The sequence below is a fragment of the Larus michahellis genome, chromosome 3 (genome assembly GCF_964199755.1).
Source record: "Larus michahellis chromosome 3, bLarMic1.1, whole genome shotgun sequence".
NCBI classification, from domain to species: domain Eukaryota; kingdom Metazoa; phylum Chordata; class Aves; order Charadriiformes; family Laridae; genus Larus; species Larus michahellis.
This window is the reverse complement of record NC_133898.1, coordinates 43,443,361-43,470,979: the sequence shown is the minus strand read 5'-3', so window position 1 is coordinate 43,470,979 and position 27,619 is coordinate 43,443,361. Positions and strand designations below refer to the sequence as shown.

General features: G+C 44.6%; 1 protein-coding gene across 1 annotated transcript; it reads right to left on the bottom strand.

Annotated features, from left to right (window-relative positions):
- Positions 1–665: 665 nt before the first annotated feature.
- Positions 666–20,725, bottom strand: LOC141740505 (protein ELYS-like). The gene is made up of 24 exons (XM_074579330.1): positions 20,605–20,725; positions 19,632–19,885; positions 17,754–17,934; positions 16,735–16,942; positions 15,902–16,018; positions 14,856–14,940; positions 11,685–11,832; positions 10,902–11,034; positions 10,633–10,814; positions 10,190–10,251; positions 9,229–9,357; positions 7,400–7,490; positions 7,222–7,311; positions 6,919–7,059; positions 6,041–6,145; positions 5,172–5,265; positions 4,100–4,223; positions 3,922–3,978; positions 2,807–2,953; positions 2,528–2,715; positions 2,214–2,358; positions 1,987–2,118; positions 908–1,055; positions 666–820 (listed from the first exon to the last, which is right to left on the bottom strand). The coding sequence occupies exons 1-24, from the start codon at positions 20,723–20,725 to the stop codon at positions 666–668; spliced, it is 3,237 nt and encodes a 1,078-aa protein (XP_074435431.1).
- Positions 20,726–27,619: the final 6,894 nt, after the last annotated feature.

Sequence of the window (27,619 nt, the reverse complement as noted above, 5' to 3'; positions counted from 1 at the left end):
CCCTCTAAGTTGCAGTGCTAGCCAACAACGGCAGAAGGAAGCAGCCCCTCAACAGCAGTCTCCATAGAATCAGCTTATTTTCTTGCCTCCCGCCTCGTCAAAACTTGCGAAAGCGATATATTATTAGCAACACGCCATGCTTCAAAACTAAAGTCAAGAAATACTAGTCTGCGTAAACTTTCCTTTTATGCTTACAAATCTACGAACAAGAAAGCAGTAAGCAGTTTGTCCTAAATTCAGTGAGGGCCCACAAGCCAAAACCAGGTGCTTACATCTACATCAGTACCCACCAGTTATAACGAAAGCAGAAACACCTTCACTGCGCTGCTACGGGAATGACTGCGGAAGCTTTGTGACCTGCTGCCTTCTTCCCATCCCAAATTTTCCATTGACTCCCATGAGGGATTTGCGTATTCCCAAGTCCAGCCCCGTCTTCTCTACAGTGTTGTCCTAAATCCCAAAGCCGAGACGAGCTGAATAAGTGAATGCATCTAAGGTCTCTTCTTGTTCCTGTCTCTAGTGAGGGACTGGCGGGTGCTGTTGAAACCCAACTGCTTGCTCTCCTGTTTGGATCTCAACAGGTCCCATTTTAGAAACATCCTCAATTTTAGAAACATCCTGCTGAAGAAACAGCACGTTTAGCAGCTATAAAAACGACAGCATCTTTAAAATCCACCTTGTGAGAAACCGGTTTTCTCCTTCATTCCTGCCCAGGATTCTTTAATTCTGGACAATATTTTCGCCAGAAAATTTGGTCTTCGACGCACATTTCCTGCTTTCGCTTGTTTTCTTACTGGAGTTAATGGCTTTGGTCTTGAGACTGGAAAGCAAGAGGGGAAAAATTTCAGCCTGGTGTCATCCAAGTGACAGGGAATTCTCCCCTCTATTTCCCCCCGCTAAAAGTTACCTTCTCTTGAGGCCAGTGCAGGCAAATGGTAAAGCTTGGCTCTCTCTACGGCCAGCTGCCTTTCAATTCGTGGAAGGATCTTGCCATATTGGGCTAATAGAGAATTTCTGGCAACTGCTCTGTCGGTCAAGCGATGATCGCCGTCGTTCTGATGAAGGAAAAGCGGAAAGCAAAAGCTTAACTAATTACAAGAAGTTCCTTGCACAGACCTCTCCGTGCTATTTCGCATTAGTGAGCAGATTTCCTCTACGGGTGTGGGAAAACACCTCCACTGCACAGAACAGCGGCAAGTTCTACCCATCCGCACACACCGATTTCACCTGGTACTTTTAGCAAAGTGGAAGGAAGACTGGAATAGCAACAGAGCCTACAACTTGAAGTTAAAACAATGCTGGCACTCTGCAGAACCTTCTTCTGATACACCTGTTATCACCTGCAATTTTCTGATATCACCTGCAATTTGCAAACGACTTACTACATAGCAGGCTTTCCCTTGTTCTTCCTGAAACGCCACTGCCCTGAATATACGGGACAACTGGAAATTACCCTGGACAACATGATGTGAAGATTAAAACAAGCAAGAAAAAGCGACCTACGCACACCACCTGGCCGCATGACAGTTTTCAAATGCAGGACCTACGACTTCCAAACCACCTTAGAAGTTTGAGTCACTGGAAAACTATGATTCCAGAAAACAGCAAACGTGTCACAAATCCAGAACACAAGTTCATGTAACACAAAATGTAATCTGGCTATTTTGAGAAATAGAGGTTAGACAAGAATTTTTGTCATAAAAGCCGTGAAATGAAAGTTGTGGAATTGGAGAGCACACTGTAACTCGCAGAAATTAAAAAAACAAAGAAAACCCACAGAAATTTAACCTGTGGATTGGCATCTAGCCTGCTCTCAGCTAGAAAAATACAGTTGCGTGCAAGACACAAGCGATGACATACAACCTACTCGTCATCCCACAGGAAGGAGTGACACACAACTTCCAGTAATCTAAGCCACGCATAACATACGTTAGTAACACCCAGCAGAAACTTGCACGCTTGACAGAACAGAACTTTCACGCTTACCATAAGATTTACGTTCATGGATTGATTCAGCTCTAGGGCTGCAATGTAGTTGGCACGCTGCAGATGGTAGACTAAAAGGAATTCTCGATTCTGAACACCAGCACTGGTCCTTAAAAACTTCTCCAAACACTCCTATGAGAAAAAAAAAATCATTCCAAAAATCTGTTATGGCTCTGCCTTTTCTCTTTTCAAAGAGACGATGAACATTTTTCCTTGCTCCCACTTACTTGTTCGGTGTCTGTGAAAGGCAGCTTCAGCAAGTCTTCCATCAGGCCCATCTCCCGGCACATTTCGTACATGTGTTTTAAGAGGTCTTCTAAGTTTGCCTGAGCGGCATGTTGGTGCAACAGACCCCAAGCCTCCACCATGCACCTGTAATTAATTTTTCAGACGTAAAGGGATGTTAATAGCATAACCAAAGAGATGCCCCAAGAGTCTTGTACTCAAAGTTTAAAGGAAACTTAGGGGATGATGATTTCTATTCTTTGTTCTCCATTTTCACAAGATCTGCGTGACAAAATGGTGGGGTATATTTCTTTACCTATTGGAGAGCAACACAGTGAGGAGAAGCTGCACTTCCCCGCTGCTTGCCGTGGGTGGCCTCATCAGCTGGATGTATCTGAGGGCTTGCCCATGCTCCCCTTGGCACAGGAGGGACTGAATAATTCTCTTGTGCTGCCATGACGCGGTTTTGATTGTAGCGGGATGAAAGAGCAGGGCCAGTGAATTCTGTACAAGTTAGAGATCGGGTTTTAAAATCATTTTCTAGATTATAGCTTTGTACTGCCATGTATGTCTGACTCAACTCTACCATACTTACTTCGTAATCATTGTGATCTAGAAGCCAAAAACCTTCAACAAGCTTAACAAGTCCCCAAGGCATGCCAAAGGCAGTTGCGAAGGAGTCGATTGAAGTTTCTGTCTCGCTCGGAAAGGAACGCTTGATATCCAGCAGCAAGTAAATTGTCTGACATCAGGTATCTCATTAAGGCTAATCAGTTTGTAAGACCAAAACTTTATCACATTACCTTTAGAAAAACATAATGAAGTAAGAATATAAAAGTGGTAAGAAGCAGAAAATACATTCAAAACATTGGAGCATCCAACGCTCAATTATTACAGCAAATAAATTCCACAGTTGGGTTTTTCCCTCATGTCCAGCGTCTATAAAACAGTGTAAATTGTGGCATCCTTACAGTACAGCTCAGCTCCGAATGATTAAAACTGGATTTAAACCAGTATGCGGGTCACTCATTGGTAGCGTCATTTTCTCTTTCTGACGTCCGTTTTTAGGGACATCATCTAACAAGACAGCTCCGGGCTATAAGCGTTTCTAAGCCCCTTGCTCTCTAGGCTCCCCTCGCGGGTTAGGCAACAAACAGCAAAAGCAAGGCTGTGTATTTCAGCAGCTTAAACATTAAGTTTCTGCCCCATGACTTTTCTCTTCTCCCTGTTGCTTATTCCGTGTGCCTGCACTTTCAACGGAACCAAAGCAAGCACCGTGAGCTGCGCTGGAAAACCCGTGATTTCAGCAAAAATCCGGTACTGGTAAACCACTCTTAGAAATCCTTTTGCTCTGAAACAGAAATTGTTTTATAACCCATCATGGGTGTTTTAGACAATTTTAAACGGTGTTTAAATTTGGAGAAAAACTAAGGACATTTTATATCTTCAACCCTTATTACTAAAACTGTTTTCTCCCTATCGGAGAAGACTTTTGCAACAAAACGTTTAAGAAAAAAGTCATCAAAAATCCACAGTACAAAGAAATAAAACAGCGCTTCTGTCTACAACTTAACGCTAAACTAAATGTTTTCACTTGCATCGTCTTTGAAGCATAAATGAAAAAATGTCATGAAACAGGTCGGCGACCAACACTGAAGAACATTTATGTGCATCCCCTGGAGGTGTAATAAAAATAACTAGAAAGGATACAATTGCGTGTTTGCAGTTTTCTTCAATGTTTTCTAGCAAATAGAGATCCAGCAGTGCCTGAAATGAAAAATTAAGAGTTCTGAAAAAACGCCTGTCTTCCCTAAATCATTGGCTTTTGGGTGGGGTTTGGCGGGCAGGGCGGCCGTTTGTTGTTGTTCTCAGTGAACAGGACACTCACATGCAAACTGGCAGGCGGGTATTTCCCAGTTCCTCCTGCATCTCTCCGCCACAGCTTCTCCACTTGGTCTCCTAACTGGGAAACCATTCCATCAACCATCAAGCAGTCCGAGTCCCATTTTCCTCTGGAACAAAAGGTAGCAAGGATTTGGACAGAGTTAAACACTAATTCCAGCCTCCCCGTGTAACGGCTTTCCTCCAGTCTTCTGCTGACTGCAGCCCTGCCCTTTAATCTCCCGATGGCACAAAGCAGAAAAAGGGCACTAGAGGCTCTGTGCTTCGAAGGAACACACGAGCCTGTATGTAAGTTACTTGAGAAGTAAGCCAAGGAAGATGAACTTTGAAGTCAATACCTCCTACCCTGCAGCTTCCACCTTAACTCACCTTGCAGCCTCTTGGTCACAGTGCCATCGCCGAAGCTTGGTCAGGTCTTTATTCAGTTTTCAGTACAATTTCCAAAGAAAAACCTATTATCAGCTAATCCAAGGCATGCCGCCTATGTGCTAGGCAGCTAGTCCAGGAAAGAGAGCTGACGTTAGCAAGTGACTTCTATCCGACAGCCAGGAGAGTGCGAGGCGTGCCAACTCCATGTAACTCCAACCATCTTACGAAATCACACCACGTACTTGTGAGAAGGGGACTTAGGCCAATACAGTTATGACCCTCTATTACCAGTCAAGGACGGAGATGATTGTTTTTTAAAAAACACGCTTTCTTCTGCTTCCAAAACAATTGTTCTGTGAACACCCTGCTTTGCTGAACTGGAGGTGACTGATCCTGTCCTAATCGCATGGCCTTTTTCAGTAGTCAGAAATTATACACATTAGCCAATGAATAAAGTAGACTCCCGAAAAATGATGATACCAACCAGTGGTACTAAGCAGAGGTAGATATCAACGTTTTAACACAGGAAAGTAACCTCTCTGTTCAACAGAACACGCGTGTCACTGAAGTCAAGAGTATTGCTGGCAGCGGCATTACGCATAGCCCATGCAACTGTTGAGATAAAAGCCATTCCCTTCCACTTCTGAATTTGCCGTGGAAGTGTTCTAGAGTCTTCCTCTAGCTCTTACCTTGATAAACGCTCAAGTTTCTGTCGGTGACCAGTATAGTAGCTCTCAATCAGAGGATAATTGTAGAAAGGTCTTGACAAACGCGTATCGTCATCTACAGGCAACAAAGCAGAAGCAAGTTAAAGCAGTCATATCACACTTGTAAACGAAAATTTTTGCCTAAAGAGACAGAAGATCGTACAAGCTAAGCATCAAGAAGCCTCCAACTCTGAAAGAAGCCAATCCTCTTTCTGCCTTTGCTAAAAGAGCTCTAAGAGACAAGACTCAATTCCTTCTTGCCCCAAGTGCCGTTTCAAGGTTACAGTTCACGCAGCATTCACAACATGTAGGGTAAGCTGAAGTTCACTATAAAAAAAACCACCCAGTTCTCAAAGGGAATGGTTTTAAAACCATTGTTTAAAACAATTGTTTGTGAGACAATTAAGGCTGACAATGGAATTTCTAATCCATCCGACTAAAGAAGGATTTCCAAGGTGTACTTTCTCCTCAAGCAACTGATAGAAAGTTCAAAACATGCAGGTAATGCTCTCACTCTAAAAACAAGCATTCCGGTACTTGTTGTTTAATAGTACTTTGTTTAAAATCTCAAGTAGTTCAAGCTGTGGACACAAGCAGCGCCTTGAAGTCAGGGGTCCATTGCTATTCCTAAAATCCACCCAGGAAAGAAACTGCCTGCCTCATTCTACGCCGTGTACTTGACAACCCAGCAAAATCTCAACTTCACCCACAGAACTTCAGCACACCCTGCCACTGAACCAGCACGACTTCTTCCTGACGAAACCGTTACAAAAACACGGCTAAGCACGCGTTCGTGGGAGTCACTCACTGGATGGTCGCCTTGTTACAAACGTATGACAGGTCACGCTTACCTAAACCCTCTGGAAGGAGACCGGATCGACAGAACCAGATGACCACTCGTGCATACAAAGAAATGAGGCCGGTTACCGCTTGCTTATTTGTCACGTCTGCAAAACCTGAAAAAAGGCAGGAGATGATTAGCGTTATGCAATTCTGTTCATTTTCACAAAACTCCCTTCATCCTACTAAACCAAAAGTATAAAAATAGCACATTAGAAATCTTTGTCTTTGCGTTTTTCACGCTGTATCGCTTTTTTATTTGAAGAAAAACCGCACTATAACCACCAAAACAAAAAGCAACCCCTATAAAGAACCAGACTCACTAAAGGCTAAAATAAAAAAACAAAAAAAGCCCCAAAGCCTGAACTACTAAATGCACGCAGGAATAAGACATCTGTTTCTCACGTAGCAGAGATTCTTCTGATAGCAAAGGGATATTCTTTTCTTTTCTCAATAGGCCAAGAACCATTTCTAAGAGAAAAAGCTGTAGAAACTCAAGTAACTTACTTTGCACGTTACTCGTTTACGCTTCCTTCGTATTGTTTAGCAATTTGCAACACGGTGTCTGCATGCAACTAGAACTTGCTAGCTAAGAACTCAAAGGAATAATTTTCAGCAATACCACATTCGGTTGCTGTAATTTCAGCCCAGTTGCCTACAAAGCTTCTCTCTGAATGTAGCCTCCCCCACCCCCTTGCATGAGCTCCACCATAAACTGTTGCCCTGAACTCGATGCGTGTTTTGTGGTGGTCCCAAGCGCTCAGCTTTAAGCCCCTTCTCCCAGCTAAATGTGACTGTCTTCCAATCCTCAAAAACAACAAAAGCCCATGTTGCCACAATTCCAAATCTTAATAAAACATACCAAAGATTTTGTAGCACTACTACAAACCTTTTTCAGTAAGCTCTTGTGCTTCTGTGAGAAAACAGTTTAAGACCGTGCTAAGGTTGCTCAAAAGCAACTGGCAGCGCTGGAGAGACCGTAATGTCTGGGGGTCAATGAAGTTGCAAGAGCCATCAAACAGCGGAACACCTTTTCAAGAATAAATATTAAATCGTTAGCCGACAGAGCAATTCCAGAGTTTCAAGGCGCACTTCAAGGACCGCGTGCAATATCCTATAGCGGCGTATTACTGAGGAAGCTCAATCAGAAAGAACGACTTTAGGTTTGCAGAATGACTACACTAGTACTCACAGATTTGGTCAAATTCTTCCTTTGTAGAGATCACTTGGTTCCATGTCCACTCAAGAACAAACCGTAAATTACCAGCAGAACTCAGCTGCTCTTTAAACAAAGAGAACAAAAAAGAAATGAATCAACAGGCTCCAACTCAAAGAGGTACCACGTAAAAAAACAACGTTTGAAGTATTACCTTCAGATATCCAATGTTTAATGCATCCAGTCAGAAGTCCCACAGAACCTGTCTGGACAGCAGCTGACAATACTGCTTCCAGCTGCTCCTCCTAAACGTAACAGACAAACTCAAATGAGAATCTTACCTACTTGCACCATGTGAACCATCAACAGTAAATGTTTCTTTCTAACTGCATACTCATTCAGACATCACAAAGTCAATCAGGACACAGGCCAGGAATGCCACGTCCTTTCTCTTAATTCCAGCCACAGGCTGGACTGCTCACTGCTCTGAGGAACACATTAACACACTTTTCCTCTGACATTTCAACTTACTGCAGCCTAATTCTAATCTTTCTTCGCATGCCTCTGCATTACAGTCTTCACGTACTGAGTTCCAACTTACTACGTCCAGAAACATCCTCTGCTAATACGCGTTACACATCTGTGCATATAAGTTTGCCATCAGGAACGCAGGAAGGGGACAGGACAAACACAACTGTGCAACGTTTGCATGGAAACAGTGAAGCTACGGCCAAGCAGCTTTCTAGACTATGAAGACATGAAGCAGTTCTGACACCCAAAACACTACGTTGGAATTTTGTAACGTGACAGAAAAGAAGCGAAACATTTACATCCTAATGGTTTAAATGTTAGGCTCTTCAAATACTGTATTATAGTGTAGTGGTAATCCTTACAAGGATAAATCACAGCTATGCACAGACGCGCGATATTAAGTAGTAGCTTATCTCAGCTGGTGTTCTCGTACTTCTCTCAGGTGAGAGGACCCTTCGTAAGTTTTTACTTTGGTTTTTGGGATGGGATTTGTTTGGTTGGTTGGGTTTTTTTAAACTCATTCAAAAGTATCTTTCCCCTCTAGGCAAAATCATGACATTCAAAGCGACTTCTACACATGTAGAACACACATGTGATATTGCCATCTTTTTCTGAAAACTGGTTTCAGACAAGGAAACAGACCATTGGCCAGCTTGCCAAGAAATTTCTTTGAGCTACCACACTGTGCAGAAGCGTTCATGTCCTAACACACGTCCACAAATGTGGTGACGAATGCAGGAGACAGGAAGAGGAGGGCAGCGGGAAGGCTGCTCTCCCCTTCCTGCTGATTGCTCCAGGGAAAGGTTGGTGCATTGCAAATGGAAAACCTATGGCAGGGGGAGTGAAGTCACTGTGGTGGCATAAAGCACATAGAAGGTAGCGAGTGTCATGAGATAAAGGTGATTAAGGTGTTGCAGCTGCAAGAGGGCAGTCTCAGAGGAGCAAATTGGGCTACTGCAGCACAAGGCAGAGGCTACAGAGCTGAAGATCGGCCCGGAGAGGATGCAGAAAAGCCTACCGATGAAGGGAAAACGAGGGCAAGCCGTGAAGAAATTGCCAGGGAGAGCTGACAGCAGTAATCCTTTACCACAGCCCACTTCCTTGGAAGCAAATGATCACGTACAGTGCAGCAAGCCGACGTCTGCAAGAGCTCGCATCCCAGGGAGACGCCCCCATCGTCGGCTACTGCACTGAACCACTGCTTTGAGAAACTGACAGGGATGGGGGTTACTCTGGGGGACACATGCGTTATGTTGGGCATGACCAGCACTGACTGCACGCTTCCTTGTGCGCATCTGTGTGTGGCACCGAATTAAGAGAGGGGTCTCTAAAGACAGATCTCTTAGGGCTGTTCCCAGTCAAAGTCACTACTTTGGATCTAAGGATACGGTTACTTCTGCTAGCTCAGGTCAACACCTGTATTTCAAATTGGAGTATCGTGTCTTGTAGCCCCTCCAGCCCTGTCAGACCAGATGGATGTATTTCCCCCTTGATTCCCTCATAGGCACTCACCTGACTCAAACTGGATGGCTGGACATCAACTGGTCTTGGAGACAGCAAGCCAGCTACAAGACACCTATTGTAGCTATCCTGAATGGCTTCCCATATTGAAGGGCCAGATTTCTTCAAAAAATTCAAGGTCTGAAACATCAATCGAAAACCACAGATTAAGACAGCATTGTTATTCCGTCACTACGCTTCTGGATAACCTCTAAAAGGAAGAATCTAAATGTTCACTGACACCATCAGACAGCCTGAACCACTAAGATGCTTTAGGTTAGCAATCTGCGTAATTAAGTCTTTTCTACCTTCTCTGTCTATACACAGGCCTTGCTCTTTCCCTCAACACTGACACAAAATACATTCTATATAAGCTCAGCTAACATGCAGCTTCACGCTTTGGAAGATCCTTTCCATGCCTATTCGTATGGAAGCCGATTCATGTTGGAAACATTTAGTGAGCTGAAACTTCACTCAAAATTATCTGTCACAATCTGTGCCGTGGCTCAGAAGTTATAATTTGGCCGAGTTTGGGAGAAAACAAAATTTTCACTCCTCAAACAGTTATGTGGTTTTTCATTTTCTCCATTCCCTCCTTTTTCAAGAGAATCGGGGATCAAAACTCTAACTCAAGACTATGCAGGCAGTTCGACTGAGGGGCAATAAAGAAGTAACACCTTTCCCCGCCTTCTACAGTGGTTTTGTTCTTGCTCCTGGAGCAACGTTGCATTCCTTTCTAGACATTCAATCCCCGATCGTGCTTCAAGAGGAGACAACGGCAGTTGTACAGTCCCAAGAGGGGACCTAAAACATTACCATTTGCATACAACTGGCGACAGGATACAATTGCAACTATGCGTGTGGACGGGCAGGATGAGCATGAAACGGTCCCTAACACGGAAAGCAGTGCAACAGAAAACTTAGAAAAGCTACATCTCCTGCCACTCGCAATAAAGATACAGTAAAAGATCACCTCCTTCTGGAAGCCGGTGCAAGTCATGTGAACGACTCCGGAGGTCAGCAAGCACGTACCATCTGCAGAAACAGGGAACGTTTGACAACCTTCCGTACTCTCACAGTTATGCCATGACCAGTTTACAGTTTTTACACACCGGTATCTAGAAACATATAACTGAGTGCTTTGAGCTTCAGTTCACAGTCATTTCAGGCTATAACCAGCACCACTTCACCGGCTACATTACAAAAGCACCAAAACTCAGCCGGCTGTCAGATATGTTCCACAATAGCAAATACCTTGTCAGTACAACGTGATCAGAGTTGGGTTTGGGGGGGACTGGGTGTTTTTTTGGTTTGGTTTGGGTTTTGAATGACAAACAATGACTGAACAAGAGAACCAATGAATGGCATTTGACCTCATTTTAAGCTTATCACTCTCAAAAGCAGTGAAATACCTACCAAAGTTATAGTTGCCTGGATGAAAAAACCGCTCAGGTGGTGGATAAGAAGGAGGAACTCCCCGACTTAGACTCCGCTCATGGACCAGAATATCCAAAAGGAGCTTCGGAGAAGTCACGCTCACTACGGTATCCAGCGACCACAGTGCAAAATAGGGGCACTCATGAGGGAATTCTTCCGGCCTTAAAGAAAACAAGCGCGTAAGCTAAATGCCGACATTCAAATGAATTATTGGCAGGCATATGGAAAACTACTGAAGAAAAATCTACCTTAGTGAATCTGGCATTTGAGCAGAATACCAGCGATTAATGTCAAATACACCCAGGTAAGTAGATGGTTTTCCCTGACCGTACGTATTCACTTGCCAACTGAAGACTGAGACACTGGTGTCAGGAGACGTGACTGTAAAAGACAAGACGTTGTTTCTGACTTGTAGAAAATACGATAGATCCGATAGTTTTAAAACACCACTTTCTATTTTGGCTTCATTCTGTTCTGTCACTCGTGAAACACAACACTTCCTAAGAGTGATTACAGTAATTACGGAATAGCAAACATCTCTGTGATAGGTTTCAGTCACACTGCCCCTTTTTCTTGTCCCCTCGTCCAGATCACTGGTCAAGATACTAAAGAGAAGTGGCCCCAGTGCAGTGCCCTGGGGAACAGCACTTGTGACGGGCTACCATCTGGATGCAGATGCGGACATCGGTTTGAAGAAGGGAAAAAATTCTGGTAACATTCCTAAGCAATGGAGAGTTTGAACTTCTTGTTCAAAGATGGCAGCTGGAGGAGTAAAACGACTGACCATCATCATACAAACGGCCCCACCATACATCGCGATAGCATGTCAGCAAGCATAAAATAAAACCCACTTTTTCCCTTAAAGAAGTCCCACATACCTTAAGCATCCATTTTTTCTTCGTAAATAATCCCAACAGTCTAGTCTATGCAGATAGGCAAGACTTTCAGACTGTGGGGACAGAACAGCATTCGTTGCTTAGGTTCCAAAAGCACTTCTTTTAAAATCACCAAACACGGACATCAGAACAAACCTTCATTTACGCTATCCTCTCCGTCAACGTCGCTGCGGAATTTTTCGACGGTCTGGCAGCTGATTAATTTAGTACTCATCTGGCCTCTCAAGGGAAAGACTCCACCCGTGAGATCTAAACTGAACTTTTTGCCACGGTATTCCAAACCCTGGGGGAAAAAATCAGAGAAGAGAGCAAAGGTCATTCTAAGAGAAAAACATACATTATGGCTAAATATGAAAGACAGTCTAACAGAATAGGCTTATTATACTGTGTATTTCGCATGAGCCTATTTCTGATGGTAAATAGAAACTACGCCTGACATGCAAGAGAATGCAGTGTCAAATCGTAACGGGTAAGTTTGGCTGTAAAGGCTTTGCACTTTTTCAAAATTTAGAATTTCCCTAACATTATTCAGATCTAAACATGTTTTGCAGAATTCCTTGCGACATCCAAGAATGTTCTTTATAAAAATAAATATATCGCTACAAAGAGATATCTAAAATGATGCAACACACATGCATGCAAAGCTCTTTGCTCCATGTCTTGATTGCAGAACTGATGAAGTTAGAGAAGCCCCAGCATTCGAGCAGCTAAAGCTGTCAAGAGGTATTTTCTATGGGCACACCACCAGAGTGACCGTGCACCCCTCTCTAGTTACTGTGAGAACTTCATACTGATTAGCAATCTTCTTTCAAGCCACGTAAGCTATGACAGCTCCTCCTCTCATCTTGTCAGAGACTAACGGGTGAAATATCCCTCAGCTCCTTCACCAAGCACAGCCAACAGCAAAAGGGAAAACCAGAAAGGACACCGGGTGCACGTGGCCAAGGCTTTTAGCATCACGAATTACTACACAGTAAACAAACTAATTTTGAGATACACAGAAACCCCGGCACGATTGTGTTGAACCTCTGATAGCGCCATTTTTTAAGTAAGCGTGAAGTGAAATACTGTCTTTCCAAATACAGCATTCATTCAAACTGTCTACCATACAACACATGAACGGGTGTACTGGGGACAAATAGCAGCTCTATAATTAAAAAAAAAAAAAAAAAAAAAGAGGGAAAAAGAAACCCAACCCACACAACCCATAAACTGATAACGCCACATTCTACCCAAGTTTCCTAAACTTGCAGAGCTCTGAAACGAACTGGCATGAAACCACACATTCCCGTATGATCTCATAGGATACATCTAATTCACCTAATCTGAGAAGAGGCGAGCTTTCTCTTAATGATTCCAGGAAGTGTTACAAATAAATATGAAGGTTGTCTAAAAAGAAAAATTAAATAATTAAAAAAAGTCTTTCATAACTAAAAAGAAAATGCTTCTGAAGCAAAGCAGTGCATTTTAAACTTTCCACGCCGGGCAAAGTCATTCTAAGGAACTCCATTGTATGGGAGATGTTAAGTAACGACTCCATTGACTAGCAAAACACAAAAACAAGTTTTCAAACGAGATGCACTGGTCAAACTCTGATATCAAAGTAGAGAGTGTATACTCTGCCCATCCGCAAGCATTGTGCAGAACGAGGGTAAAGATGCGCTCTACGATCGTGATTTGATGCACCAGATTTAGCAACTGCTGCGACAGTACAAAAAAGGTCTTTGGAAGCATTACTTAAACATACCTTTCTGTTTAATTACTTAAGCAGACTTAAACCAGCCTTGAAGGCAATGGAGACGAGAGTTTGACACGCATATAGAAAAACACAGTACCACATGTTCCATAAGTCCTATTTGTGACTTTTACCATGACACACAGTCAAAGAGGCACTGCTTCATAGCCTCAAACCTAATTCCTGGAACAAAAAGCACTGCTGTATTGAAAAAGTCTTTTGAGCTCCTGTGAACTCTATCCAATGAACAAGGATCAACAGTAGATTCCTCCTTCTTTACTCAAACTTGGCCTAGCAAACGGGAGACACTTAAATTTTCTACCCCTGAAGATGGACAAGAAACTTGACTCAGACAGCCATGCAGGCAGACAGTCATGTAGTACTAACCAATCTGTGACTACAAGGAAGTGTTCTGAGACTAAAAGTATCCGCTGTGGAGCACAGGTCCCGCACATCAACAAAGATAAAGAGATAGCATCCAGCACGCGATGAATCACTGGAAGATCCTTCTACTTGGTCACCGTGATAGATAATGCATTTTAAAGAAACACCACCTTTTCCAAACACCTAACCTCTATCTATGCAAAAGCAACAGTGGCAAATGAGGAAGCACCTTTCCTACACATAAGCAAAACACTCAAAATCTAAATTAATCCAAAAAAATCAAAAGGCACAGTCCCTACAAAAACCAGAGTACCACGATACAAGAGTCACCCCTGTTTCGTTCCATAGCTATTGAGAATATGCAAGAGAAAGTACCAAATCAGGAGGAAAGACTTGCTCTGAACTAAGATTACTGTCCCCTCAAAAAGATTTTGGAAGACTTCCAGGCGTACAACTGAATGGAATTACACATCTAACAGATGCGCCTTGTCTCTGTTAGCTATCTGAGATACAAGGATACCTCACATCTGTATTTTAAACGCATCCTCCTTGGAGCCAGATCTAACATTTAGGTACACTCTTCTGACCAAATTACATATTTTCCTGGCTTTAAGAGTAGATTGAATAGGTCACCCAGCCAAAAAGAAGAACGAGTTATCTTTACAGCTACTAAGTGTCAGGATCAACACTGAAGAGACACTGTAGGTGCATTTCATGTGAGAAGTCCGGCTGACAAAGCTCTAAGGGAAACCAAGAACATAAAACTGAAGATCAGCAAAGACTAGAGTATGACTGTATTTTAAGAAAGGGAGAGAGACAGAAGCTTATTCAAGTCCGAAGCTTGGTTAAACCAAGCGATTCAAGGCCCAATCTTCTCTTCCTACATGCCATTCGTTTGGTATTTCAGAATAATTCTATTTGCAAAAGCCGCGTCCTCTTCAGGAATTTCATTTATACGGGCTCTTTGCAGATGAATCTAGCTGGAACACACGACACTGCAGTATAAAATGGTACGCCTTCTTTCCAAAAGGTATGGACAAAGGCCGTGCCCAAGAAGACTCAGCAAAACATTATTATTTTTTCAGCCAGCTCTGAAGTTTGATGGTAAATCTCACCCCTGTAACTCAACTGATACTCCCTTAGAGAAAATTACTATTGTCTGCTTTTCCCACGCATGCACCTCTTACCTCATACATGACTTGTCCTGAGGCCACGCGTTTTCTGTCACCAAACGCTAACTGCAGCAGGTGTAAACTCACCACATCACCTTCACTGAAAAAGGGATAAATTATGAAATTTGGTTACAAAGCTGCTTTATAGTCCTCATTGTCGTGTTAGTAGACCTAGACGTTTTCTTAATAGCACGCTCCTGCTGAAAAGAACACCACCTCTTCCCAAAACATGATCATCGGCCACATTTAGCCACTGAAACATGAAGGAGGGCGTTTTGACACTAACAGCTTCAGGGGCAAAAGCCAACCGTACAATTGGAAAGCTGTAATATGTTGTATGGACTAAGAATTGTTGGAAATAGTTCTTCACAATGAAGAGTTCTCCATCAAAACTGCTTTGAAGTCAAGTTTTAAAAGACTGCCACTCTACCAACAGCTGAGCTGATGGAATCGCTTGCTGATGCAGAAAGAGAGATCTCTCTGCCCTTCCCTTACCACCAAAGTTCCCCTCCCCCTCTTGCACACTCTGCACCCTTCCAAGTCCGATTTGATTCAGCAGAACAGCAGGAACCCATTGGCTTTTCTGCTGAATCATTTTCTGCCAGGGGAGCTGCACTGGCTCACCAAGGCTCCACAGACTGCTGACGCTGGCACAAGGCCATCGGCAATACTGTCACCGCCGCCTTTAGGGGCGGCAGGCTGTTCTGTGGGCACGTCTGGGTGTTCTAGATCTGCAGCCTCAACTGCTCCTAGTGGTATTTTAATACCACGGTGTGACTATCAAACAAATGATGAAGCGGTCATCGAGGAACAAAAGCAAACCATTTGAGAATGCGAGCAGAAGAATATGGCCACTGTTGCTTTGCCTTCTGACAGAAGGCAGGAACTAGTAGGTCCCTCTTCACGTCTGGTAAATCCTGTAAAAATTGCATTCTAAGTTTAACACCTTCCGTACCGGAAAGAATCGCAGACACACAACAAATACACATGTTCAACTGTATGGGAACAAATATCCTTAAAAACAAAAAGAATTAATTCAGTGGCTGATAGTTTTTATTCACCTTTCCTGCGTAGACTGAACAGCCCACAAGTAGCAACAACTGCGAGGATCATTCTCCGGCTCTTGAAAAGTGACAGCATAGACAGGAATCCTCCCTCCTTCAAGCTGAGAGTGGTGCCTACAGGTTTAGGGGAAAAAAAAAGCAAAACGAAAAAGAAAACAAAAGGTGAGCCTAGTGGCCCAAACACAGGTAGTTTCTCGTTTCTTGGACTACGTCAAGCATTGTTCTTCCTGACTTCTGAACCGTATTTGTACCTCCACACTCTACTCTTGCCACCTAATTATTCCTCCACTGTCTATTTATGCATCCAACAGCTTCTGGGGAGTCAGTGCAGATCTGCTGAAGGGAATCCCGACCAGAAGTTAGCCAAATATTTCAGGTGAGATTGCTCTTTCGGCCAAAGCTGACATGCAGGAAAGAATACATTTTTCAGGCACAGGTCAGCTATTGAGTTTTCATGTCTCACTAGTTTCACCCTGGACACTTTAGAGAATATCGGCACCAAAATCACATCACTGACATACTTCAGCCTTTCAATGGATGCGTCAGTTGCAGTAACCGGTTCTGAAAACCCCAGGAAGCATGCTTCCCACAATTCCTCAATCCACAGGCACAATAAGGAAAACAATCCTAGTCCACTGGGGAGAAGGCGGACCACTTGATCCAGGTATGACTGAAAAGTTACGTCAGAAGAGGATTTCTGAACGTGCCAAGATTATACTCATACTCATTTCAGTCCCTGAAAAAGTTCTCTTTACATCCACATACTTCCTTAAGCAACAAATCGAGAGCCCCACACCTCCAGGCATGGCCAAGTGTAAAGGCCTACTTACTCTCTCTTCAAAGTTTTCATATTCCAGAGCGACAGGTAGCCATCCGAGAAACCCACAACGAGCTGGTTGCTTCTGCTTATGTAGCACAGGGCTGATACTGCTGTTCCGGAAGCATTTTGTAGTTGAAAACAGAGACACCTCCCTTCGCTGGTCACAGTTTCTCTTCTTTGTGCAACTTCAGCAGGATTTTTAGTGACAACTTCTAGGTCTACACACACAAAACCAAGCAATAAATGAATACGTTATGCCATTTAGGCTGCATTTTAGGCACTGACGTGACAACCCCTATCATCTAATGCTACCGTGCCAGGCACAATAGCCATTTATGCAACACTTTTTTTTGCCATTTCCATTATGTATGTCTTCAAAGAACATAAGAACTCTCGGATCAGACAAGTATTCTCACTCACATTTGAAAGCTAGGTAAAAGCGTAACCTTAATAACGTAACCAAATTCTTCCTGGACTCTGAAAAGCAGGAGTTTGGGCCTCGTGATGAAACTGTTTGAAGTGGCACCTCGTGTTTGAAGTGGCACCAATTTCTGAAGCTGCTGTTGTAATGGTCAAAACGGTGTATGCAATCTGAGTACACCTATTCGAGATTTCATTCATCCAAATGCATGGGTGTTGGTAAGTGGGGTTTATTTTAAAAAACAAGCCCAAAATTTGCCCCAAGTCAATTAACACAAGCAGAAGAGCATTCCCGGGAAACAGGGCTCCTCCAACACAACTTCCTACCAGGCGGCCGCACCGGCTCACGTGGCAAAATTCCTACACCTCTCTGGCAAGAATCATAGTGGCACAGGGATCTTGGTGGGAGGGGGCATTTACAACACTGCGAGGAGCAGTCAGACGCTCCCAGGTTTAATCAGGTCAGGACTATACGATGTCAAACTGCCACCTGTAACCAGTCGTCAGAAATGTCTGACACAAGGGTCTTCAAAGTGGGATGCATACTGTTTCGTTAGAAGACAGAAGTTTTCTTGCGTTTAAATTCATGTGGAAAAACTGCAGGCTTACCCAATGCTTCGATATCATTCTGAGTGCAGGAGCAATCATCCAAACTGAGGTCAACCAGAAGTAGATGGCCAGCATCTGTAGCCACTGCTGCCACCCCAAAGAGCCATCGCAGACTCTGATGGAGGTGCTGAGTGCTCACGCTGGGTCCTCCGTGATTCGCTATGGGTTCTATAGCGGTTACCTACAGGAAAACTACAAGTTACTATTTGAGCTCTTTGACAAGCTCAATAGAAAAAGTAAATACAGGAGCATCAAAGCATTGTTTGCAATTAGATCAAGAAAAGAGACAAAGACAAAAAAGCCCCGTACAAAAACCTGTTACTGCCTTCCATTTACTAGATTTCCTGCGGGTAAGTGACTTAACTTCAACTTAAATGGGGCATTCTATTAGTACAGCTTAGCAATTTCCATTTCCTACTTCGCAGTAATTAACTGGAGGAAAACACAGAAAATCAGTTATACGCAAGAAACTTTATCGTATTCAAGGGGCTTAAGACAGACAAACACAACTACATCGAGGTCTCCCACCGCTCACAGCCCACCAGCACCGCGATACAGTCTATGCCTTCTTTGACAAACGGGCGTTAGGATAAATCAGGGCTCGAGAGTCAGACGAGGCAGCGGCCAAGTTGCATGGGAGACACACCATTTCCATGGGAGTGAAACGTATTTAGAAAGCGTTGAAGGGAGAGACCAGCTTAGTAAAATTCACACTAGTCCGCATTTAGAAGAAAAGTAACAACCACATAAAGGAAAAGAAGCTTTAAATGCACACCAGCGCTTTCACGAATGTTGAGAAAAATGTTAAAAGCCAGCCTAAAGCAGCAGCTTCTCAGATAAAAAGGTGACTCCACCTAAAGGAGGAAGCGCACACTGCCCTTTCACGTGCCCAGCAGTCTGCACGCAACTGTCTCACAAGGCGAAGACAGACGTTTCAGCACACGTTGCAGCACATCCCAGGACAACACTGACTGCTAGAGCAGAGACACGAGCACACAAAGACTCCTGCGCTAAAGCTGCACGTATTTCTCTCTCTCAGTGACCCCAATACGAATGCTTACTACTAGTCATCATACTGTAGCATTACAAACAAACAAAACTCCACCTGTATTCTAGCAAGTCAAACCAAAGCACCTGATGGGAAGCTGGCTAAGAAGTTAGTTAGTTAGTTGTTGCAGATTCTAAGATGATAAAAAGGAATCTTGATCTTCTATTGACTTCCACCGATTCTTGTTTACATTAAGATAATGAGGCTAGGGGACACACATCATTTGAGTTTCTGGGTTACAGAAGACAGAAAACATCAGCAACATTACACCAGTGTGTCCCATCTACACAAACACACTAGTCAGAGAGCAGAGATTCAAGGACTGCAGGCTGAAAGGTGACCTCCCAACAATCTGTCAGATAACTCACTAGAGGCTCTTTTTTCCTCTCCTAAGTCAACAGAAAAATGTGTTCTCCTCAGCCTGCTTGCTAGGCTGAGATTCAAGGCAATGTGTCGAAGTCATTTACAGCACAACTATGGAATTCTGAGCCATTTTAAAGACGGTATTTCTGATGGAAATCAAGCAATTAGGGCCAAAAAAAGGTGCTTTTCAAGGCCTTTTTGTGGAAGGAGAGAATCAGGTAACTCTGTGCTCTACAATAAAACCAGAAAACTTGTTTTACTCTCAGCAAACTCCAACAATAATGGCACATTAAGCCCAAGATTTTACAGCAACGCCGTCTTGACTGGATACTCTCAAGTGACAGGATGTTAACGCACGATAGAAAAAATACCTCCTACAAAGAGACGCTCCAGAGCTTGTCCTAAAACAGGCCTACGCAGCACCTAACAACATCAAAGCTTCGTTTCTCCAATTAAAAAGTACCTACCCTCCCGGGAAGAACAACTGCTTTAACCACTCTTGAGAGTCCAAGGTCGTACAGACAGAGAACACTTCCCTCTGCGTCTTCCAACCCAACCAGCAGTCCAGTTCTCTTCTCCCAGGAAAACTCCTTCACCACACGAACAGTGGGAGGCTGTTCATTGACTCCACTGAAACGGTACGCAGAGAGCCGCTCTCCTGTCACAGAGTTCACCACCTCAAGGTGAGGACCACGTGCCAACCACGCCAGGCCGTTTCTCCCTGTGAGAGAAAAGAAAGAGGACTGAAGCAAATGTCCAACGGAAGACTGAAAACAGCTGAAAAAAAATCACAGTGCCTGCCCCTTTCCTTCAATAAACGTACCTAGCAGAGGAAGACCGACCTACCTCATTCTAGTCAATGATTCAAAATCACCCGTTGAAATCCCCAAGCAATCCCTCCTAAAATTAACCACCTTGTTATTTTGCATTTGTACTTGTCATTCCCGCACCGAAGAATCTGGGTTGTTTGGGATAAAGATGACAAGGTCCTGATCGACAGCCTTTATACCATATTCGCCTTGGTTTTGCTAGAAATGATCTAAACGCATATGGGAATACAAGTCTTAGAGCGTAGAGGAAGAATCGAAGGCATTTTGTTTCACTGAACTACTGCCAGCCCAAAGGAAGTATGAGCTCAATTCCTGCATTTACACTCAGGTAGATAGATTCTACCTGGTCTTAACAGAAGCCTAGACCTCCAGATAGGCACCCAGCTCTACTGTCACATCACCTGGAAAGTCCACTTCAAAGTTTAACTATACTCACGTTTTAATATTAGCATTTGTCATCGCTGAAGCACCCTTTTTGTTCTCTCTCTCTAAACAGGATGCCTCTTAACAGCACCAACCTGACACAGCTGATACGATGACCTGAGGCTTCAGGTAGCCTCCAGGCAAGAACAACTTTATACCGAGACCAAATTTAAAGGAAAATGCTCACCTCCAGAAAACCTCCCGCACAGCACCGAGCCGAGGGTTCCCTCATCTTCCCCAAGTGCCTGAAGAGTCACCTCTGGAAACTGCAGCAGGCTGCTCGTTACCTCAGCTGTTAGGTCTTGCATTCTTCGCTGTAAATACAGGAAAAAATTGCACAACTAGACTCACGTCAGCCAGAACTATTCTTGAGAGTGACAGAAGTTTCATCAGTATGCAGTGAAAAATCCCCTAGACATCACCTCTAGCTCTTTTCCTTGCAAATAATGGCACTCGGGAGACTTTTTGCTCTCCCAGCAGAGCAAAAGGAGAATCCTTTGCTTTTCTGATGCCTGTGAGATCACCAACAAAAAGTGACCCAGACGTATCAACAGAGAAATAACAGGAAAAAGCCCAATACACTGAGTTCAAGTCTACTCACACAGGTTAGGAAGATGGGAGCTGAGAAAAATCAGATTTTAAAAAGCTTCTCAGTAACAGGTACAACTCTCCATTTGTCCTTTCCCTTGATTTCGTACTTTACCCTTTGTTACTTATTGTCAGTTGTCTTCTAGCAGCCAAAATTACCACTGGTCTTCACCTTAAGTACTTATGACTTCCAAACTATTTCCAAAGAAAGGAGCGTACCACGAGTCACAGGCTGAGGATAGATTTTTGCATTAAAAAGCTCCAAGAAGAATAAACATGGAGAAATTACATGTTCAAGCAGAATCACATTCAGCCAAGTCAGGGTTCAGGGACGTCAGTTTTGACTGACGGTAGTACCTGAAAATCCGTTTCAAGGGCCAACAATGCAATGGGCTTACTGACGAAAAAGCTAAAAATATGGCCAGCCGCAGCTGAAGAGATGGTTTCACAAAACATGCTGACTTCCCTGCCACCAAAAGAGAGGACTTGCTGCCGCCTCCCATCTCTCCATCTGCTCCTTTGTTCTACTACCGTACTCCTGTGGCTCACCTCGCGCTGCCTTAACAGTGCCTTAGAGCACTTTAGGAGCCAAGTTCACTCCCTGAGCAGGCAGGAAACTCACCCAGAAAAGCAGGTGGTGTTCCACCAGCTTCGAGAGCTCAACTGCCTTGCAGAGACAACCAGCAAGCATAAGAGGTGGCACAAGGAAGGAGGCAGGACCACGCATCGGGAAGAAGGAGAGGGAATTTGTCCATCTCCTTTTTGTGGCAGTCAGCCCGGGCTGCTAGCTCATACCCGGGTGAAACGGCACACTCAGTTTGCAGGGAGGGCTAAAAACCCCTTCACTTTTAGAAAGGACACCACCCAGGACACAGTCAGGCATCTTTTAAGGCAACTTTTAACTCCCTCTTGCACGGAGAGACTCCCTAGCTCTCTGGGAAAGGCTGCAGCTGACAGGCGTCGTTCTTTCACTCCGCCAGAGGTGGAAGCTAAAGTGATTTCAGGGAAGGGTTATAAAAGGGTTTATAAAAGTTATACCAATTTTTGAATTGTTGTTAATGACTGGTTCCATGACATTTTCCCCAGAGAAACAGGAAGCAACTCACAAGCACTGGAGGAGCAGCAGATGGAAAAGTCACTTTCTGCACTCTCGTAGTCGTCAGGTTCAGTGAATTTGCACTTTGCCGGATTTTACTCCTGCAGAAAGAGGATTCAGCGAGTGAGTGAGCAGGTGATTTAGGGAGTACCACCGGGTCAGGTCTTTCCCGCTTAGGCAGAAAGCCTCCCCGCTCCCGGCGGTTTAGGCAAAAACCCTACATTTCATCCAAGCCCTAAGCTGTAGTCTAAAAAGCCACCAGCGTGACAGAGACGGTCTGTACCAGAATCCTACAATCGGCCTTATTTCACTCAAGTGCAGCCTACAGATTGTCTTGCCGAGTTTGTGCAGATGCTCCACAAGCACAAAGCTACAGCAGAAGGTGAGACGAGGAAAGAATTTCAGCTCTCTACCCCAACAGCCCCCAACAGCGAAGACCCTGTGTCTGATGCAGACCACAGATGTGACATCCCTCTCCATGAAAAAACAAACAAAACCAACACAGATCAGAACTTGACGCTGGAGCCACTTTACCCAGCTACCTCCTGCGGTTATTCCCTAACACGACTATACTTCCGTTCAAGAGTTGCAGTCCCCGTCTACCGTGGCGAAGCTCGCAGCGGTTCCCAAAGGCACTTCTGACCTTACGCTCTTTTTTACCTTGCTCGGTGCACCTGCACAGACAGACGTAGGCGCTGAGTGTCTCAGGACAGAACATACACGCAGCCTTCCCAGCACAGGGAGACAGTGGTGAGCAAGGCACTCCCAGCACACCACACCGCTCGCCTCTCCCAGCACGAATTCCAGAATCCCAGCACGAATTCCAGAATCCCAGCATCACAATGAAGAGAAAGGCCTTCCAGAATCACTGGAGGTCCTCTGGTCCAGCCCCCCTGCTCAGGCAGGGTCACCTACAGCAGGCTGCCCAGGACCGTGTCCAGGCGGCTTTTGCGTATCTCATTCTGAAACATACTTTGACAAAGAGCAACCTGACAAGCCCAACTGCAAATGCATTTGCAACACGTGCAACAGGCCCGGCTTGTTGGTGACTCTCTCCTGCCAATTTAAGGCTTCTCTCCACCACACAAGTCAAGCAATACCACACCAGCAAAGCCTTGTCACCATTAGTTCTCTAAAACTGTATCCGACAGCTTCCTAGGTAGAAGGCACAAAATTAACAGAAGCCTGATTATGTTCGTTTCACTGTCTTAACAAAGCAAACCCCAGGCAGATCAATGCAGGAAAACCAGTTGATGCAGCAGGTGAACAAGAAGCTGTCCTCAGCAGAACAGGGTACGGTACTGTGTGCCCAAACGCCTGTGCCAGCTGCCAGCCAAGACCGATACAACCATCCAGAGGGAGCACCTGAACGACCCCGGTTAGCCATACACCCCACACAGGGCTCAGCATTCCCGACAGAATTAAGTCCCTAATTTTTATCAAACCCCCATCGTTTTATCAAACATGATCAGGAAGCAATTATTAGATCTGAAAGACTGACGCCACGCTTCCTTTCTATTGGCAGAAGTTCCAGACCTGGAGTCACGGTTTATTAAGGAAGGGCAGAGAGGGGCGTGAGTAACAAATCTTAAAGATGACAAAAAGGGGAAAACATCAGACTCAGAAGACCAGAGGTTAATGGATCTGGCCGCAATGCCCGTTACTGGGAAACTCGCCTGAGCCACAGCAATGTGCTGGTGCTCCCACTCCTTCCAGGCTTCCTCCGGACGGGACTCCCACGTGGCCTGTGTGCTCCGGATCCGCCACTCATTCCCAGCCAGCAGAAACTCTTCTCCCTCCTGCCTGCAATAGCCTTACTTACACTGGGTTTGGGCTTTTGTCTTGATCAGCACTTGATAAGGGAACTGACTCTGAGCAACTGGATGTGCCCACGCCAGTGCTGCAGATGAGGACAGGGACCATTTCTCAAAGGCAGAGCTGTCTTCTTTTCTTCTCAAGTTTTTAAAAACAATGTGTCTGTGGAGAAAAAAACCAAACAGAACACCTTTGAAAAAAAATCCCAAGTCACAGCTATTAAGTACTACTCCTGTATCGCCAGGCAGAAATGCAGCGGTGCTGCTAAGATGCCTTAATAGAGCAGAGCACCAGCTGGCCAGCAGGCAGTAAGGGGAGAGCAGCCGCTGTCAGGGAGCGCCCACCCCAGACAAGGCTTCTGGGGGTCTTGGTTCACATGGGCCTCATCTCCGGGTCAGATGGAGTCCTAATTCAGACACAACAAGGGGTCTGCGTTCATCGGCACGTGAAAGCAATTCAGCTCTTTGCAGGACTGAACTGGTGCGGGAAACGTTAAATCTTCTGCTCCTGGTATCTCCTCGTAGCCAGGCAGCTGCAGCCACGCGGTCACGGAGCCATGAACCGCGTTGGGACAGCAGACATCTAAGTGCCTGAGCTCTTTTCAGGGGAGCTGGAATAAGAAGGAATAATTAGTGCTGGAGTCCCAGCGAAAGCCTGTCTGGAAGGACTGCAAAGAGGGCCGTTTTCAGTTCTGAGCCCCAGAAAGGCCAGGAGGAGAGAGGGAACCTCCTCTTGCAGAAGGAGACGGGGGACTGGGGAAGTGGCCGGGAAGCAAACTGCTCCTGGGCAGGAAGGAATAGCTCTGTGTGGCACTGTCGCTGGGATCCGGCATCGGGAAGCAGAGACAACCAACGCCTGGCAGCAGGGGTCATCTGTACGCTCTACGTTTCAACTCTGTGCTGCATTGCCGGCAGAGAAAGGGAAGGAAAGAAGCTGAATTAAGTCACGCACACGAGAGAGACCCAGAATTCTCAGGAAAAAGAGCTACCTCCGTCACATAACTTAGCTGTCAAAATATACGCCGTGCGTTAATAAGAATACAGAATAAGCTCTTAATATGCTGCCCTCCCTTATTGGCACATTCACCCTTTCCTTCCTCCTCAGCTGTCAGTCACTTTGAGCTGGTATCTCTTCTCATTTTGCCCAGCACCTGACCGCAATTGGCACCGAGACCAGAGCGGGAAAAACTATGAAAGTGTGCCTTTCAGCGTATCGTCAGGTTGACAGAGTTCCTTCGTAACAGAGGTCTGCTGGAGTCTCGGCTGCTGTCTGTGAGCGTATCAAACGTATTACCTGCCATTGCATTTTGAAGGAGGTTTTTAAAATTAGTTTTAAACCCTACCAAAAATGAGATAGGGATTAACATGGAAAAGATGACCATAAAGTCCTTAAACATAAAAGAAGAATCCTAGTGTCTTAGCAATCTGGCTATAAACTAACTCTTTTTAGCAGGTTAGCAATTTAGGAGAAAGAGAGACAGACAGATGAGGAGACAGAGGTGGTTTTTGTCAAAGTGAATACCGAAGGTGCTCAAATCCTGGTAACTCTGCCTTACGCTAGCACCAACGTAAAAAGAACCCTCAAAACCACGTCGATGGTATTGGTACAAGTAACAGTTGAAGAATCTGTCCTTAAATTTGTTCAAAACAGTAAGAAAGTTAGCATTTGAAGAAACTCAGGTAAGCTGTTTGAAGACTGTCAGCATTTACAGTCAACATTTTCGCATGTGCACGTTTTCTATTTGTATTCTTCCATCTTTCATTTGATAGTACTTGCTTTAAGAAAAAATACCTCTTCAAAGGTGCTGGAGTATACAGTTAATTCACCCGAGACAAAGAGGACCCTGTGGGGGTTTCATCTTATTTAGGAATGCAACATCTGGTGCACAGGACCAACAGTAATCGCAGATTACAGGAAACAAAACTACTTGTTTTATAATACTGCCTCGCTTTATGTAAAGAACACGGCGTTTATATAAAACAGGTGCTTATAGTTTTATAGCTGCATTTATCTCTATTTAGTTAAATTTTTCCAAATATGCAGAGAACTCTTGCAAAAGAAGCGGGGTTTCAATCTCTAACGTAGAAAGCGAGAGATCGATTTTGTGTCAGCCACGTTTCTGTTCTGAAAACAGAAATGGTCTCCATTTGAGTGATGCATTAATAGTGGTACGAATCTTTTAGAATCATAGAATGGTTTGGGTTGGAAGGGACCTTAAAGATCATGTAGTTCCAACCCCCCTGCCCTGGGCAGGGACACCTCCCACTAGGCCAGGCTGCTCAAAGCCCCAGCTTCCCTGGGCAACCTGTTCCAGTGCCTCACCACCCTGACAGTAAAGAATTTCTGCCTGATATCTAATCTAAATCTACCCTCCTTCAGCTGTAAACCGTTACCCCTCATCCTATCGCTACACTCCCTGATAAAGAGTCCCTCCCCATCCTTCCTGTAGGCCCCCTTTAGGTACTGGAAGGCTGCTATAAGATCTCCCCAGAGCCTTCTCTTCTGCAGGCTGAAGAACCCCAACTCTCTCAGCCTGTCTTCATAGGAGAGGTGCTCCAGCCCTCGGATCTTCCTTCTTAACCCCCTTTTTTCTTCAAAAAAGGAGGACAACCCAGAAAAGAGAAAGAAGGAATGTACTACAAGAGATGAAACAGCTTGGCCAGTGTTACGGCAGAGCAGCCGGGTGGCTCAAGCAGCAAAACGATGCTCTTAGGTCCAGGCAGCACCCACACACTTCAGCCAACATGCCCAGAAGGGTCACGTTAAGAGAGCATAAAGGATGATTTTCAAATTACAATGAGCAAAAAAGAAATCAATGTACACAGAAAACTAAGATTTGTTAATACGGAAGCAAAGCAACCTCATTACCTGGTCATTACAGATTTCCAGCACGTTGAAAGTGTTCTGTAAAGACAAGAAGTAATTAGAAGGTAAAACAGACAGGCAACAAACAGCAAAAGCTAGGCTCTGTATTTCAGCAGCTTAAACATTAAGTTTCTGCCCCATGACTTTTCTCTTCTCCCTGTTGCTTATTCCGTGTGCCTGCACTTTCAACGGAACCAAAGCAAGCACCGTGAGCTGCGCTGGAAAACCCGTGATTTCAGCAAAAAGCCGGTACTGGTAAACCACTCTTAGAAATCCTTTTGCTCTGAAACAGGATATTTCACCACATCATTCTAGTAAGAAGCCATTTGCTACAGATAGGAGGGTTTTAAAAAATTTAAAACGGTGTTTAAACTTTGAGAGAAACTAAGGGATATTTTCAACATTTCCTACTAAAACTGTTTTCTCTTATCAGAGAAGACTTTCTAAACTCCATCGTAACATACGTTTCAATACACCATTTTATTGTATTTTTGTTGTATCTTCCCCTAGCCAAATGTGCATGAGGAAACCGCTAGCAGACCTCAGGGTGGGCTAGCCAGTGAGCAGGAGGAAAAGCCATCTCTGGAAAATTGCAGTGTCTCAGCCAGAGGTCAGAGACGGAGCCCAGAATTGGGGCACAGATGACAGCTGGGCTCAAGGCTCTGCTGATCCTCTGGGGCTCTGCAAATGTGGCTGCGTGGGGGAACCTGCAGAGTGACAGCATGCCTCTGGTGTCACTCGTGAGCTTCAACTGCAACAAGCCAGAGAGGCGGCTTTCTGTGAGCTGCCCCAGTGCAAGATGGCAGGTGGTAAAGGCACGGCCCCGTCTCTGGCAGCC